The 17,176-nt window shown below is 42.5% G+C and overlaps 1 protein-coding gene across 1 annotated transcript in view; it reads right to left on the reverse strand.

The window, feature by feature from the left end:
• DOCK8 (dedicator of cytokinesis 8) overlaps nucleotides 1–17,176 on the reverse strand; it is a gene marked incomplete at both ends in the record, with an annotated part of 237,691 nt that overhangs the window by 30,507 nt on the left and 190,008 nt on the right. The window contains 8 exons of the mRNA XM_080708606.1: nucleotides 1,265–1,423; nucleotides 3,439–3,591; nucleotides 4,475–4,609; nucleotides 5,996–6,092; nucleotides 10,500–10,587; nucleotides 11,526–11,658; nucleotides 12,037–12,219; nucleotides 14,462–14,607. Coding sequence (XP_080564732.1) covers nucleotides 1,265–1,423; nucleotides 3,439–3,591; nucleotides 4,475–4,609; nucleotides 5,996–6,092; nucleotides 10,500–10,587; nucleotides 11,526–11,658; nucleotides 12,037–12,219; nucleotides 14,462–14,607 — 1,094 coding nt within the window. The remainder of the gene's footprint in view (nucleotides 1–1,264; nucleotides 1,424–3,438; nucleotides 3,592–4,474; nucleotides 4,610–5,995; nucleotides 6,093–10,499; nucleotides 10,588–11,525; nucleotides 11,659–12,036; nucleotides 12,220–14,461; nucleotides 14,608–17,176) is intronic.

Here is a 17,176-nt window from a genome sequence, read left to right on the forward strand (position 1 = left end):
GAGTGGGCCTCAGGATCAACGCAGCCCTCAATCCTTACACAATTTCCTTCTCCAACGCATTTGTTTAAGTTAGTTTGTACTAGTTTCAGTTATTCGCATCTTGGAAAGTGCTTGAATCTACTATGGAATGTCAGGGCTTTTTATACCAAGTAGGAGGTAGCTTAGGACTTCAGATTAAGTTCCATGTTTTCAAAGCTTCGTGGATATTCCCAAATCTTTAGAGTTTTTAGAGCCTCTTGGAATCACTTGTTCTTAATTACAAAAGCCAACAGAGGAGAAGCAAGGGAGAGCTCGCAGCACATAAAGGTTGAGAAGCCATAGCTTCACTGTGGACCCCAGCAAGTGGCTCCGCTGCAGCACTTGTCTTATCCTCTCTCCCAGCTTCTCGGGCTCCTCAATATCTTCCACTAGACTCATTTCATTGGGTGGATGCCCTGAAGCCCTCTGTTGCAATGCCCACCTTTTGTTTGGTCTTTCTGGTGACTATCTCTGCATGCATGATCGGATTAGTTGCAGACATACAGTCAAGGGGAAATGGGAGAGAAAGGAGTGGGTGGAGAGGCGAGCAGAGGGGAGGAAACTGGTTCTGAGGATGAGCATGTAACATGAGGAGATAGCAGGAGAGACTGGGAAAATAGGGCTCTCAGGCTAAGGGAAGAAAGGAAAATTCATTCATTCATTCATTCATTCTCACTTAAGTGAAAACCTACTATATACAGAGTAGGCTTTTTTCTTTTTTCTTTATTCCATGGGCATTGCAACAAAGATCAAAGAGATTACTGTCCTCATAAGTTTCCTTAGGAATAATCTTGTTTAGAAGCTCTGACTTGACCCTTTCTTACCCTCAAATACTCACTAGTCAAGTCGAACCCTTTCATACAATGTATTTTCACCCCTACGCATAATTTTCCCCACCTAGCTGAATCCCACTCCAGCCTGGTAATTTGCTCCACTCCCCCTACCTTTCTGGTCCACTGGATTGTTCACTAACCATCTTAACCTTATACAGCATTTAGTTTCTTACCACACACTGAGGTGTCGTTTGCCTTGTGTTGACTCCTAATTGTTTTGAGACTGAGCTCTCCAAGTAGATTCTTGGCATCTTGAAATTGGGGACAGTAACTGGATGTAGTTTTTCCTATGTTTCAGAGCACTGAGAGGATGCATATATTCGACAGACAATAAGCATATCTGTGTGTGCTTGTATTTGGCTCCTGCCAAACTCATGCTTGAGACAAGGTATGTCCTTCAGTTCTTTTCCTACCTGGGCAGGAAAAGGAGTTGCCTGCATGGCCGCGTCCTCTTCTGAATAGGCCAAAATTGTCCTCAAGGATCTTCTCAGGTATTCCTCATTAAAGTCTGATGCTTTGCCCACCAAAGATGCCAGAGACATAGTTACTTGCATCTTTACTCTCGCAAAGTTCTGCATCAGGAAAAAAATAAATAAATAATCGGCACAAATAAGAGGCACTCAAATGGTAAATAATTGAAGGCAGTAGGGTAAGGCACAAATGACTCCCCAGTTTTTCATTTATTCTAGTCTTAATCATTTCCTCTTCTCTCAATGAAAGCTGCACTGTGCAGAAGATTCATAGTATCACTTAAATGGCTTCAGTGGATACTGTGTTCACATAAATCTGTCGGACTTCCTTTAAATTTTCATTTGAGGATTGGCTGCCTCCCTGCTGCAAGGCTGGGAGAGTTTGAAAAAAACTGAGTCACAGGATATATCTTTTTGTGCCAAGACTCTCTACTTGAAACTTTACTTAAACTGCAAAGAGAAATGGGTTCTCCAAGGCCAGAATTTCTGAGATTTTGGACTCTGAGTAAGCAGCAACTTTCTGTTTCTCCTTTCCTTCCAGGACTGTGGGGGGAAACATGGCTATCCAGGGACCATGGGGAATATCTAAAGGCTTTTAAATAGCTATCTCTAATATTCAGCAACTAACAGAAGCCCCAAGGAACACAGAGACCTGCACAAACTAAAGTGAAGTTCTTCAGTAAACTGTTCTTCAGTAAAGTCGAACTCCAAAAGCTTTTAAGCTTTGATTAAAACTCAGGTCTAGCCAGGCGGGTGGCACACTTTTGTAATCCCAGCATTTGGGAGGCAGAGACAGGAGGATCACGGTTTGCAGACAGCCTCAGCTACTTAGCGAGGCCCTTCGCAACTCAGTGAGACCCTGTTTCAAAAAAATAAAAAGGCCGGGCATGGTGGCGCACACTTGTAATCCCCGCGCTTGGGAGGTGGAGACAGGAGGATCGTGCAGGTTCAAAGCCAGCTGTACTGGCTTAAGAGACTCTGTTTCCAAACAAAAAAGTATAAAATATATATATATATATATATATATATATATATATATATATATATATATATATATATATATATATGTCTGGAAGTATAGCCCGGAGGTAGAAGGGCTTCCAGGAACCCCAGTACCACAAATAATAAATAAATAAAAATAAATAAAATAATAAAATAAAATAAAGTTCTCTTCTAGCCAGGCATGGTGGTGCACGCTTATAATCCCAGCATTTGGGCAGCTGAGACAGAAGGATCGCAGTTTGAAGACAGCCTCAGTTACTTAGTGAGGCCCTCTGCAACTTAGTGAGACCCTGTTTCAAAATAAAGAATAAAAAATAGGTCAGGAGGTGTAGCTTGGAGGTCGAATGCCTCTGGGTTCCATCCCCAGCCCCGCAAAATAAAGAAATACATAAATAAATAAGTAAAACAAAATAAAATTTTCTTTTAGCCGAGTGTGGTGGTGCATACTTGTAATCCCAGCATTTGGGAGGCTAAGGAAGGAGGATTGCAGTTCGAGGACAGCCTCAGCTACTCAGTGAGGCCCTCTGCAACTCAGTGAGACCCTGTTTCAAAATAAAGAATGGCCATATCGGGCGTGGTGGGTGGCGCACCTTTGTAATCCCCGCGCTTGGGAGGCGGAGACAGGAGGATCGCGCAGGTTCGAAGCCAGCCGTGCTGGCTTAAGAGACTCTGTTTCCAAATAAAAAGTATAAAAATAGGTCTGGGAGTGTAGCCCGGAGGTAGAAGGGCTTCCAGGAACCCCAGTACCACCAAAAAAATAAAAAATAAAAAAATAAAGAATGGCCAGAATTGGAACTAATTCAGAATGTGTAAACAGGACATGCTCTTCTGAATACTTTCCCCATCTGCTGTATTTCTTCCTGTTGCTTAATCTATACAGACTCTTCTGTGTCTTCAGGAAACCTACGAATGGAAACTGCTGCCCACACCAGTCCTAACATTTTTAGGTGCAAATTCGGATGCCAGCTGCCCTCCATCTTCAAACTCAAATGCTTCCCACGGGACAGGAGCACACAGCAGCACCGCACGCTTTCCCCGGGCTTTTCCTCTCTCCCTACGCTTTGCATCGACTTTCTCCGCTGACCCTGGGCCACCCCACTGGTCCTGGCGCTTACACTGGTGGCTCCAAAGCTGAACCGCATGAGGAGGTAGAGGGTGGCGCAGGCTTGGCTGCGGGTGACGTGCATGGCGCTGCCACAGTGGTGCAGCACGCGCTGGCACAGGTCGGCACACTGTTCCACCTCTTCCTCGAACAGCAAGTCTCCGAACTAGAAGAGACACAAGGGGCTGTCAGACATCACTTGGCACTTGATCAGCTTTTCGGGCTGGAGGCCTGTTGAAATATGCAAATAGCTGCTTGGACAAGCAGAAAGCCCAGAAGAGTTAAGGCATGGCTCTATAAAGATAATGGCCTGGGTGAGTCAGAAGATGGATTTAAGCAATGAAGTCGACTGAAGATTTAATTAAGAACAACACAAGTAAGGTCAGGGCTATGTTATTAACTTCACTGTTAGCCAAGCTGAATTCCCTGGTGAAATCACAGCGTTGAAGGAAACAGAAACCCACGTTTCTTGGGTTCCCTGGAAATGACTGGTGAGTAAGAAAGAGAAAAAGATTCTAATAGGAGGGCAGCAAAAGAATTCCACTTTTTAAATTTAAAATGCCCCATGGAGAAAGCACCCCCTAAGATTTCCCATAAAGGAAAAAAAATCTGCATAGACAACACTAACCAAAGATAATGTACATTCCCAGGCTGTCAGAAATTAATTTCTAAGCCTTCTGGCATGCTGTGAGACTTCTAATAGGAGTCATGCATAGGATCTGATCTCACTCTGAGAAGGTATTAAAGAAAAGGGCTGAAGTTGCAAAGTCGCTCAGTTGACTTCTGCGCTAATGTCAGCCACTTGCAGTGAGCAGCCATTTCAGATTTCTTGGCTAGACCCACATCTCAAGTATGAGAGACACTGTCGTCTCCATGGGGACTTCCCCATGGAGATGAACACGTCTGCTATTGTCCTAGGAAAATTAAGACCTTTGCTGTCATGCCATTTAGTGTACTCCGTGGGTTTTGGTCCACCTGCAGGGAGAAGTGAAGCTAGATGAGAATCTTCCTCTTAATGAAGCCTAAGACAACAAGCGCCTCCTGTTTACCTTGGCAATGAGGGCTCGCAGGGTGGCGAAGCAGTGAGTCAGGTAGGTGGTACTCTGATCGCAGCTCAGAGAATTCACCAGGACCCTCAGAACACCTCCCAGCAGGCTGTCTTTGCAGTCCAGGGCTGAGCTTGCCTAGGGGGTCAGAAAAAGTGTTATTGAATCCCTGTACTGTGCCAATGGACTGAAGGCAGGAGATAAGAGCTCATGAGCTCAGTGATTTGATATTCCATGGCTCTCAGTTGGACATCTTAAGAGTTAGGTGAGCCATCGTATATACCATCCATTAACTGTGAAAGATGAAAACCTACTTCCAAATGACTTAACCTCAAAATCCCCAGTTGATTCAAAATTTCTACCCATTTCTAAGCTCCCACATGGAGTTCCTTTTTGTTTGTTTTTTATTTATATATGAAGTTCTAAGGTACACCTCCCTCCATCCTGAATGATAGCTTTTGGAACATTCTTTCTTTGTATATAAGGCATAGCTTTCCTTGTGAGCCTTAATATGGGTTTCCCAATACAATAGTCGCCGCTTGGTGGCAGTGAAGTTTCTATAGAGACTTGTTTATCAGCTACAGCAGGACCGACAACACCAAAGATAATAACAAATAACTTTCAGCTTTCTGAGAAAATTGCCAACAAATTTTGAGGCCTGGTGTTAGGTTACAGAGCACTCAAAGTTGTTTTGTACAAAGATACCATCAATGTGATGCCAAGCATTTAAGTTATCAGAGATATCAAAGCCATCAAAGATACCTGAGTCATCCATGATGCTCAAGTCCCTTATATAAAACCTACTCGTATCCTTCCATATACTTTGAGTCACCTCTAGATTACTTATAATACCTGCTACAATGTAAGTGCTCCGTAAATACTTGCTATACTGTCTGGCTTAGGAAATAATAAAGAAAAAAGTCTGCCTTTGTTTAATACAGATGCACTTTTCCCCCCAGAATATATTCAGTCCATGGTTGGTTGCTTCTGAGGATGTAGAACCTGTAGATATATAAAACTGACTGTACTTTTCTATAGTAGGGTCAGTGAATTCATGGGACAAATAGCTTTCCTTCAATAATTTGAGTCCAAAACAGACATGATTCATCACACGTACCACTTTTTTTCTTTTACCTAATCCAGTCATAAGAAAAACTCCTATTCCAGTCAGTGGAACTTAGTATCTTCTAGATACTAAGAAGTAGAACTTAGTATCTTCTAGATACTAAACTAGATACCTACCACCCATATTATAAACTTGGCATATTCTTAACCATGAGGGTTAGCTCATCAAACACCTAACTCTTTCTAAGTGGGCAAAAAGTCATGAAACCAGAGGAATGTTTGGTATCTCTGGAATTTGTAAGGTGGATGCTATCATATTACTATTAGAGTAAACCTCCCAGCTTCATTTTTAAAAAGGCATGGATCATATTTATTTTCTTTCTTTGCATGAAGAATTAATTTTTAAATTCCAGCAAACATATTCATTATCAGACAGACCGGACCCAGTCCATTCCTCACCTGGATAATATTTTCCTGCATATCCAGGATGATCAGATTCGCTTCTGTAGCCAGATTGCCACTGATCAAGGCTTCTTGATCTAACTCCGCCTTTGTTCTAAGAAACAAAAAGAAGTCAAATTGAAGGACACTTAAACTTGGCAAGGTTCTGATGATGGCAATCTCTGCACCAAGGCATAAAAAATAAAAATCTTGGGAATACTCAACCTTGAAATGTAAACAAAGATGCTGGCCTTAAGCAACTAAGGAGTGCAGGTGCTTTCCAAGATTCAGGTTTGGTTAGAAAGACTAGGTTTCCAGGTCATCCTCATCCCCACTATTATTAACAATGATGTCAATTAGAAAAATAACAAAATAGGCAGAGAAGCAATGGTTGGTTGCTATTAGCAACTGGTGAGCCCATCAGATTGTTCCCTAAAGCCTCAGGGACATGCTTGCATCTAATGCGTGAGAACTATCTCGGGATCTGAGCCAAGGGAAGCCCCGCAACAGGATGGAGAATCTGCTCAGCCAAGAATGGGGCCTTTTGTCCTTTGCCAATGGAAGCAAAGGTTGCATTCCCGGGGGCCACCTGACATCCCACTAGATCTTACTGCTCACCAGGGAATGGGGAATTACCAGGTAGGTCCTCCTCTATTTAGTTTCAATTTAAGGAATCAGCCTGTTTTACGAACTAATCTTTTCCTTTCTTATAAAAATCCAACTGAAGGTGGGAAAGGATAAAGTAGTCCTTCCTCATCCATAGTTTTGTTTTCTATGGTTCAGTTATCCAGGGTCAACAGCGGTCTGAAAATATTACATGGAAAATTCTGAGTAGGATGCAGTAGTGGTACCTCTGAGATACACACCCAGCCCATCCATTCATTCATTCATTCATTCATTCATTCGTTCGTTCGTTCGTTCGTTCAGAGCTGGGGACTGAGCCCAGGGCAGGCTTTCTACCTCTGAGCTATACTCACAGCCCTATTTTTTTAATTCTTTACTTTGAACAGAGTCTCACTAAGTTGCTGAGACTGGCCAGAAACCTGGGATCTTCCTGTCTCAGCCTCCCATATGCTGGGATTACAGGAGTGCACCACCACGCCTGGCCTGGCATGTATCTTTCAGTTATACTACATCTTAGTTCAAACTAGCTACGTTCCAGTCATACAGCAGCCACACATGACCACTGTAATGACTGGTGCAGATTTAGAGTGTCCTAATCTGTTTTCTTTTTGTTTTTTTCCATTTATAATTTTGGTAAAATAGGCATACTAAGATTTACTAGGGATTGAGTCGGGGGCATTCTACTTCTGAGCTACACCTCCAGCCCTTTTTAAATTTTTGTTTTGAAACAGGGTCTCACTAGATTGCCGAGAGTCTTGCTCCATTGCTGAGGCTGTCCTCAAACATATGAATCTCATGTCTCAGCCTCCCAAGTACTGGGATTACAGGCATATTTTAACCATTTTAAAGGAAAGGGTCCAGTCATATTAAGTACTTTCATGTCATTGTGTAACCATAACCACCACAGGAATCTGAATTAATTGGTCTGGGGTATCTTTGGGCACTTTGAAACAAAAACCTTCAAAAGTTTCCCAGTTGATTCTAAGGTGCAGTTTATGTTGAAAATTACTCTTCTAAAACAAACAGAGCAAAAGTAACTGTGCCCGAGGAAATAAAAAAAGGCAAAAGAGACTACTATAGAATTTACTAAAGTTTTCCAATAGCTAAGGTGAGCGGTTGCATGTCTATGACAGGCCCCTGGAGATTTGCCTCACTAGCTCCATAGTGAGCAGCCCAGGAGGTAGCTCAGAGCTGAGAACCAATCTAGAGAGAACTGGCGGCTCTGCTTGGTGAGAGTCAATGTTGTTACTGAAAGCAAAAGGCGAAGGTTTCTCAAAAAACCATTTACACGGCCCAGACAAAACATGCACAACGTGCCTTGTTAGCTCTTCTTTTTTTATTTTTTATTTATTTATTTTTGTGTGGTACTTGGGATGGAACCCAGGGGCATTCTACCTCTGAGCTACAACCCCAGCCCTATATTTTTATTCTTTATTTTTGAAACAGGGTCTCACTGAGTTGCAAAGGGCCTCGTTAAGTAGCTGAGGCTGGCTGCAAACCCGGATCCTCCTGTCTCAGCCTCCCAAATGCTGGGATTACGAGCATGTGCCACCATGCCCGGCTTTAGCTCTTTTTTTAATCTTATAGATGACCTAACCATCTGAGCAATTCTATATTTATCGCATGTACATTTTTGTCATTGTTGTACATGATCTGAACTAGAATGTACAGACTCTCAGAACTAAGTATCTTACAAAATTAAAATTGACTTCCAAAAGTTTCATAAGTGGACCAGAATGTTCTCAGGGTAACAGCAAAGATATTAATTAATATTTATTTATAAAATGGTATTGCTATTCAAGTCTTCCAATCTTCCCCAATGATGGATGTGTCATATGCCAGAGGAATGTTCTGTTTATGCCTCAAATGTGTGGGGGTCTTCAACCATTCAGTGTTTTGCTATGTGAACCCTGGGCTTCATTAGGCTATCTACTGGTAAGTGGCAGAGGAAATATGCACTATCTATTCAAATATATTTAGTTTCAGTCCTCATATGTTTAAATTGTTGCATATATGGGGTCTTTCTCGCAGTCCAAACGGAATTTTTCTTCTTTCATTTCTTTATAATTTTTCTGACTATAATATATATCATAATACAAACCCTTTGTAGAAAATATAGCAAAGTATAAAAAAAGAAAACACCAATTACCTATACACCCAAAGAAAAACACTATTAATATTTCAGTAAATTTCTTTCCAGCTTTTTTTTTTTTTTTTGGTGGTACCAGACCTATTTTATATTTTATTTGGAAACAGGGTCTCACTAAGTTGCTGAGAGCCTCACTAAGTAGCTGAGGCTGGCTTCGAACCCGTGTGATCCTCCTGTCTCAGCCTCCCAAGCGCGGGGATTACAAGTGTGCGCCACCACACCTGGCTCCAGCCTTTTAAAAATACATTTACCATACATAATTAGGTATTTGAAATTATGCCCTAAAACAAAGTGTCTATCCTGTATTTTTTATTTTTTGATACTGGGGATTTTTTTAAGGAGTATTGGGGATTTAATCCAATAGTATTCTGCCTCTGAACTGTACTCCTAGCCTCCCCCTCCTTTATGTGGTACTGGGGATGGAACCTAGGGGCATTCTATCTCCAAGCTACACCCCTAGCCCTATATCTTTTCTTTACTTTTCTTTCTTTCTTTCTTTCTTTCTTTCTTTCTTTCTTTCTTTCTTTCTTTCTTTCTTTCTTTTTGCAGTACTGGGGATGGAACTCAGGGGCATTCTAACTCTGAGTGACACCCCCAGCCCTATCTTTTTTTATTCTTTATTTTGAAACAGGGTCTCACTGAGTTGCAAAGGGCCTCACTAAGTAGTTGAGGCTGGCCTCGAACCACTATCCTCCTGTCTCAGCCTCCCAAATGCTAGGATTACAAGCGTGCGCCACCATGCCCAGCATTTTTCTTTATTTTGAAACACGGTCTCACTGAGTTGCAAAGGGCCTCACTAAGTAGTAGCTGAGGCTGTCCTCAAACTGCAATTCTCTGGTCTCAGCCTCCCAAATGCTGGAATTACAAGGGTGTGCCACCACGCCTGGCTAACCCTAGCCCTTTTTATTTTTATTTTGAAACAGGGTCTCAATAAGTTACTGTGTGCTGGCCTCAAACCCGAGATCTTCCTATGTTAGCCTCCCAAGTACTAGGATTATAGGTGAGGTCCACTGCCAATAGTTTCTATCTTGCTTTTGTTCACTTAATTATTTAATAGACATTTCCCTATGTCATTAAAATAATTTTAAAGCATAATATTTTGTTACATATTTTTTATTCTTGAGCATTTACAGTCTTTCCAATTAAAAAAAAAACTTTAGCTGGGCATGGTGGCACAAGCTTGTAATCCCAGTACATGGGAGGCCGAGACAGGAGGTTTGCAGCTAGCCTCAGCAATTTAGTGAGGCCCTCTATGACTTAGTGAGATGCTGTTTTAAAATTTAAAAAATAAAATGAAATAAAATATGGCTTGGGGTATAGCTCAGAAGTAAAACATTCCTGGGTTCAATCACAAAAAAATTTTTTCAAGTAATTCTAACATAAATATCCCTGAATATATACATCTTTGTAGCCATTTCCGGATAGAAATAGAAATAGAAACAATATGGTCTTGGACGCCTTGCCTCATTTTCTCAGTTTCCCGTCAGCCGCTTTCCTTAAGCTACCTGAGGTTGCTCAGTACTAGCTTTCTCTAAAGGCTTACTCATGTGATGCAGTTTTCGTAGCAGGAATTCACATCTCCTTGTACCTTTGAGCATCCTGGACCCCTGGATGAACCACTTTACACAGATAAAGTTGTTTCATTTCCTGACCTTTGGAGGGAAGCAGTTGTTTCAGTAATACAAGTCGCCTGGGAAAAACAGTTTTGGACTTTAAACAAAAGCAGAACAGAGTTGTTGAGTGACTCACTTATCTAGCTTCTCATTAGCTTGCCGCCAATGTGTCTGCTCCTTCCTCCATCTCAAGTTTTCATTGAGGCCTGGAAATCGGTCATTCCCTAGGAGTTAAGAAATGCATGATAGGAATTTGATTAGCATGAAACCCTCTGAGATAACCAGAAATTCCGTACCAAGCTCCACTGAGAGGACTCAGTGCTGTTCCTGCGGTTAATTAGAGTCTGCGGGATACCGAGGGGGTCTAAGCTGTTGTGCTATGTCCCGGGGTTGGTCTGCTCTGTGATTTATTGGCTTAGAAGAACCTATGCCTTTCTGGGGTGTCGGGGGACGTATGATCCCTGAACAGGGGGTTCCAGTGAAACTCTGGGGGCTCTCATTGAATGACTGGAGGTGTTGAATGAAGGTGCCCACCACCGCTAGAAAAGCTGAGCTCCCTCTAGATCTCCTGCCCTGGTGTCCCATCCAGGAGGACAAACTGTCACTGTTTTTTACTGAAGCAGTGAATCAGATTGGCGGGTGCCTGGACATTTCACTCTATTCTTGAGGGACGAGCTCAGCATTTTGAAGCCATTCCCTGGGGCGGTGGGGTTCTTGGAGGCCTGGAGGACTCTGAGGCCATTTTGAGGACCTTGGTTCCATTCCAGTAGTGCCCTGAATGATTCGGGGAGATGACCTGGGTCCCAGGAGTCTCCAGATTTTTGACCACGCGGCACAGAGGTTAGTCAGTTGTCCTCTACAGAGGACTCGACACGGCACACCTCATCCATGACTCACATTCTTGAATGTGACCTTTACCCATCACTAACTTTTCATTAAAGCGTGCCATTTGGGGACATTTTCTGAGTTCTTTGATCTCTCAACAGCAGGTTTCCCTTAGAGGCACAGGACTGACATCGTAAACATCATGCACAGAATTTTAAGGTCGGCTGTCTCTAATATTACCATAAATGTCTCAAGACAATGATTTTGGGATGCCCTTCCTTCCCACCAAGAGTTTGGAGCTGTTTGACAGAAAGCAAAGACGGCTCGCCCTACACACCTGGAGTCCGGCAGCGGCGCATCATCTCCCCTCTGGCCCCTTCCCCACGGAGCAAAGCCTCTTCCAGCCTGGCCTTGACATCCCTGGACTTCTGCAGGACTTGGGTACTGACTTTGTCAGAACTCTGTTTTCCCTGGACAGGACAGAGGCAGGAGGACATTCAGTTTGGTGAGATCTCTGTTAATGGGGAGAATCGTCATGCTGAATACACGCCGTGGTCATGTTTGCCAGTTTTGAAATGTCCCATACAGAGGCACTGTTCTGGGGGTACCTACCCCTGAAACCTGTAACAGGAGTTAACAGGAGCTTAACTGAGAAGGTCTCTCTCTGCAGAAGGCAGAGACCCTTTCCTTGTGGAATGATCGTATCTCTAAATGCAAAAAGGCATTGGAATACAGAAACATACACAGCTAATGGTGCCATCATTGTCCAAAGAAAGGGGATGAGTCACAGGACAGGATTGAACCTGGGAGCGAAGAGCTGGCATAAAATCGAGACACTTCACACTTGCCTTGTACTCGAAGCAGGAGACGCAGATGAAAAGCAGGTCTAAAATCCTGTTTAGCTGCATTGATGGCAGGTCAGCGATCCATTTCCTAATGAGGCTCTGATCGGCATTTTTCATGATCCAGAGGAAACAGATCATGAGGTTGCGGGTGGTGTCGACGTTCAGCATGTTGTACTGTTTATAGGGCTGGAGGGAGGCAGATTGGGGGTGGAGGCAAGGGAAGATGTCAAGCAACAGAAAAACTGAAGGCTTACGGGGTGCTCATCACTTAGAACATGGTGACTACTTCTGCCTTGCTAATCCGCTCAGGTGAAGCTGTGTTCTCTGAGCTGGGCTGCTCACATGGGCAGTATTTGAGCCAGGCATCCCACCACATAACTAAGCATCCTCTGCTTTAGAAGCAGTGTGGTCTGGTTGTTTGCCCTGGACCTTGAATATATTCTTCAAATCTCAGTGATACAAATCAGACTTCTTACTGCTAAGATATCTAAAAATTTCTCCTTCAAGCCAGGGACAGTAGAGGGTTGGGCTTACAGAAGATAACTAGCCTGGATGGATACCCCATGAGTAATCTAACTGTTCATAATTTCAGTTCTTTTTCACATGGTCTGAAATATAAGGGTCATGAGCTGCTCAGCCTATGAATCAAATTCATAAATCAGTAGAATCCTAGTAATGCGACTTCAATCATAATTTATGTTTGCCTGAGGGTGGAGTGCGGGAGCTCAGGCCTTTTGCTATAATACTCTGGCCACAAGTATTCATTTTTGAGTGCTGAGCACACTTTCTGTTACTCATCAAATCAACACAAACAACAATCCACGGCTGCACCCTGGTCTCACGCAGCATAGCTGATATCCAGTGGAATGTAGTGGTCTAATTGCAATGAGGTATTTGTGAGTTATGTGACGGAGATGTTAGTTTTGGATGGAAATAATAGAGATGATGAAGTTTTTTAAAATTGAGTTACTCTGGGGATGTTGACACGAAGAAATGAAATCCTTAGGTATAACATCACAGGGAATGTGTTCTGACAGGTGAATGTTGGGCTTCTGAGTTCCTTCCTTAGAGGCAAATAATATAAAAGACACACAGTGTCTCAAGCATGTGTAACTTTGGTGAGATGGATCTCAGAAAGGTGGAGGAGGAGGTCATAAAAGACAGTGTTTATCAAAACATAAGATCACTGGTGTCGAATCTCAAAAGTGCTTTCTCCTTCTTCCCTCCCTGCCTCCTTAGCTCTCCTGGGGATGGGAGGCTGCTAAGTGCTAGAGGGAAGAGAAGAAAGCCATCCAATAAAGAAGAGTCGAGTCAAGACCCTGCCTTCTCAGAAAAGAAACATGCAGAGCTCTCTGCAGGTACATATCTTACACCAAAATGGAAAGATAAATTAAACTGGAGGACCCGGCACTGTTTTGACAAGGGTTAGTCAGAGCTCATCTATAAACAGATGAATCCCACCTCATATGGACTGGAGAATACATTCTCTCTGTAAGCCTTCAGGGTCTGTATAAAAGGAGAGAGTCTAGTAAATCTTGGGCTTCCTGGGGACCTAGGAAAGCTGCAGTCTGTGTGTGTGTGTGGGGGGGGGTATTGGAGATTGAACTCAGGAAGGTTCTAGCTCTGAGCTCCACCTCCGGGCCTATTTTATTTTTATTTTTCTGTGGTCCTGGGAATTGAATCCAGGAGTGTTCTACCTCTGAGCTACACCCCCAGCCTGATTTATTTATTGACGGATTACTGTGGTACTGAGGATGGAACTCAGAGGCATTCTACCTCCAAGCTACACCCCAGCCCTATTTTTTTTTTATTCCTTATTTTGAAACAGGGTCTCACTAACTTGCAGAGAGCCTTGCTAAGTAGCTAAGGGTGGGAATGAACCTGTGATCCTCGTTTGTCAGCCACTCAAGTACTGGGATTACAAGCATGTGCCACCATGCCTGGCTTTATTTGTATTTTCTAACAGAGTCTTGCTAAGCTGCTGAGGCTGCTCAAGCCTGCGATCTTCTCTCAGCCTCCCAAGTACTGAGATTATAGGCCAGTGCTACCGTGCCAGGTCAGCTACAGTCTTTTGCTTAGTTAAGAAGCACCTACTCTAAAAGCTTCAGCCCCGTCAGTCTTTTTTATTTATTTTTTTAGACACACAGTATGTCTCATCAACACACTGAATAGGCACAGCCCAAGACCCCAACATAAGGAGCTATTGGCTTGATCTCCTTGTAATGATTTGAGTTTCCAAGTTCACCTCTTCCCTAGTTTCCTGACCTACAAACTCAGCACCACGGGGACTGCTGGAATCTGAGCTGTAGGCCCTTGGTTGCACAAGGCAACCTTCACCGCTTGCTCAAAGCTAGATTCTCTCATCACAAGAGGAGAGAAGATGCAGACAAATGAACAAAAAATAAACCAAACATGTGCACCAACGTACCAAGGAAGATAGCATCCCTCCACTTGTCTTCAGATTAAAATGGTTTCCTGCGATGGCCAGGGCCACATTGTGGCTGATTGCACTGGCCCCTTCTTGGTCCTCCTCGGAGCCACTGTTGCGGCTTTTCCCGCCACGAGCATCCGCAGCTGTGATTAAAACATCATGGATGAAGTCAAGACTAAGATGGCATTGCCCTGTGTCTTCAACCCAATATCCAGCGAGTGGCTGAGACTCCCTGGTCACTAAAATCCTAAAATTAGCACAGTATAATTATTTATTATTATTATTATTATTGTTGTGGTACTAGGGATTGAACCCAGAGGCCTTCTACCTCCAAGCTACAACCCCAGCCCTTTTTATTTTTTGTTTTGAAACAAGGTCTTGCTAGGTTGTTCATAATCTCGATAAATTGCTGAGGCTGGTCTCAAACTTGAGATCCGCCTGTCTCAGCCTTCCAAGTACTGGAATTATAAGGTAATTGTTACCATGCCCGGCTAGCACAGTAATTTTAAATCTGATGTTTAGCATTTTATACTATAGAATTCTATTCTATAGCTACAATATACAGAAAAAAGGTAAAAAAATGTCAGTGAGCACAAGATTAGTGTAGCACTTAATTTTTCAATTGTGAAAATAAAAGATTTCAAAGGTTTCATCATAGTTTCTTGGAATATAGTATTTTTACTTTATTTTAAGTAATGATCAAATAGAAAGGAACCTACAATTATAGAATTAAGCAAGAACCTTATTATAAATTTTGAATGTTCAAAAGTACCAGAATAATAAGTCTAGCAATAACTCACTAACTTTCAAGTGTTTGAAGTGAATGCTAATTTGCTTTTTTTCTATAATATAGATATATTTATGTTCATTCACATGGCTAGAAGTATGCAAAAAAAGACCAATCTGTGTGTGTGTGTGTGTGTGTGTGTGTGTGTGTGTGTCTGTGTGTGTGTGTGTGTGTGTGTGTGTGTGTGTGTGTTACTGCAGATTGAATCCAGGGGCATTCTACCTCTTTCTACCTCTGAGCTACCATCCTATTTTTATTTTTATTTTTATTTTTTATTTTTATTTTTATTTGGTGGTACTGGGGTTCCTGGAAGCCCTTCTACCTCCGGGCTACACTCCCAGACCTATTTTATATTTTTGAAACAGGGTCTCTTATGCCAGCGCGGCTGGCTTCGAACCTGCGCGATCCTTCTGTCTCTGCCTCCCAAGAGCAGGGATTACAAGTGTGCGCCACCATGCCCAGCCCTATTTTTATTTTGAAGCAGGGTTTCACTTAGTTGTGGAGGGTCAGGTTAAGTTTTCTGAGACCTACAATCTTCCTATCTCAGCCTCCCAAGTACTGAGATTACAATTCTGCACTACTATGCCCAGCTCAGGGACCAAAACTTTAAAAGCTAGTTTTAAAGAATCCTACCATTCACATACACAGAAACTGTTCAAGAAGTTCTCAGAAAAGTATGTTATAACACTGGGTACCAATTGGTTTGCTTAAGAAACTCACGTTTTATTAGGCCAGTCAACACTATAGAAATTTGGACCTTTAGTTTTTCAGAGAAATTTGAGCATAGACAGCCTTTCATCTGCTCAGGTTCTGGAAACAGACTCAATTTTTAGAAATAATGATTTGCGGTTGTGTTTTGGATTTTTAAGGGAATGGTGAAATAAATAGCACATGAAAATTATGTAAGGCCTGATAACATTATCAAGACTTATGCGAGGATATGTTCTTATTTCTTCTTACGATTCATAGGATCATGTTTATAGGAAGAGGAAATGGGCATGGTGGTGTACACCTGTAATCCCATTACCTGGGAGGCTGACACAGGAGGATAGGAGGTTTGTGGTTCCCCCTCAGCTGCTTAGTGAGACTCTTAGCAACCTAGTAAGACCCCGTTTCCAAAGAAAAGATAAAACAGGGCTGGGTGTGTAGCTTGAATGTAGATTCAATCCCTGGGTTGAGTCCCCAGCACTTAAAAGAAAAAAAACGAGGAGGAGGAAGAGAAGAAAAAATAAACATTTGCTGAAATTAGAAGTTCTCCAGTTTCATCAGTTTCAACTTTATCTTAACTCTAGGATAGGCATCATTACCATGTTTTAACAGTTTTACAAAGGGAAGCTACTGAAGGGATGAACTTGTCAAACTTCACATAGTAATCAGTGGAGCTGAAATTTGAAATTGGATATTAAAATGTTTGTGAGTTATCAATCTAAAGATACTACATTTGTTAGATACACTGCTGTTTGTACTAATAGAATGCTTTTATAAATTTACTATTATCCTTCCTCTTATCATGATAACAAAAACCTTTGTCATTGTGACCATCAAGTTCGATGTAGATGTAAAGGAGCCTTTGAGGTCTAAACAGCTCAAAGAACTAGTGCTGAAACGTTCTGACTCCACATGAAAAATTCTGACCAACAGGAAGCTTTGGAGAATGTGTGCTGGTGCTTCCCTGACTTGGGAAAAAATAAGTCAAAGCTTTTCAAATGAAATAGTCTAGAAACTTTCTAGCAAGGACTCTGGAAATGGGCTGCAGGTGGCCATGCTGTGTATTCTTCCTTCCATTCTGAGGAAAAGTCTGTTTCCATGGCCCTTCAGTCATCGATGTCACCCTTGTGGCCCCGCAGAAGTCCACAAACCCTCGCCCCCCCGTCTGCCAGCCTTTCTCTCCATAGTGTTCCCTGGGGCAGTTGCTGCCAAAAGGA

This window comes from Muscardinus avellanarius, assembly GCF_963383645.1.
Source record: "Muscardinus avellanarius genome assembly, chromosome: 13".
In the NCBI taxonomy this organism is placed as follows: Eukaryota; Metazoa; Chordata; class Mammalia; order Rodentia; family Gliridae; genus Muscardinus; species Muscardinus avellanarius.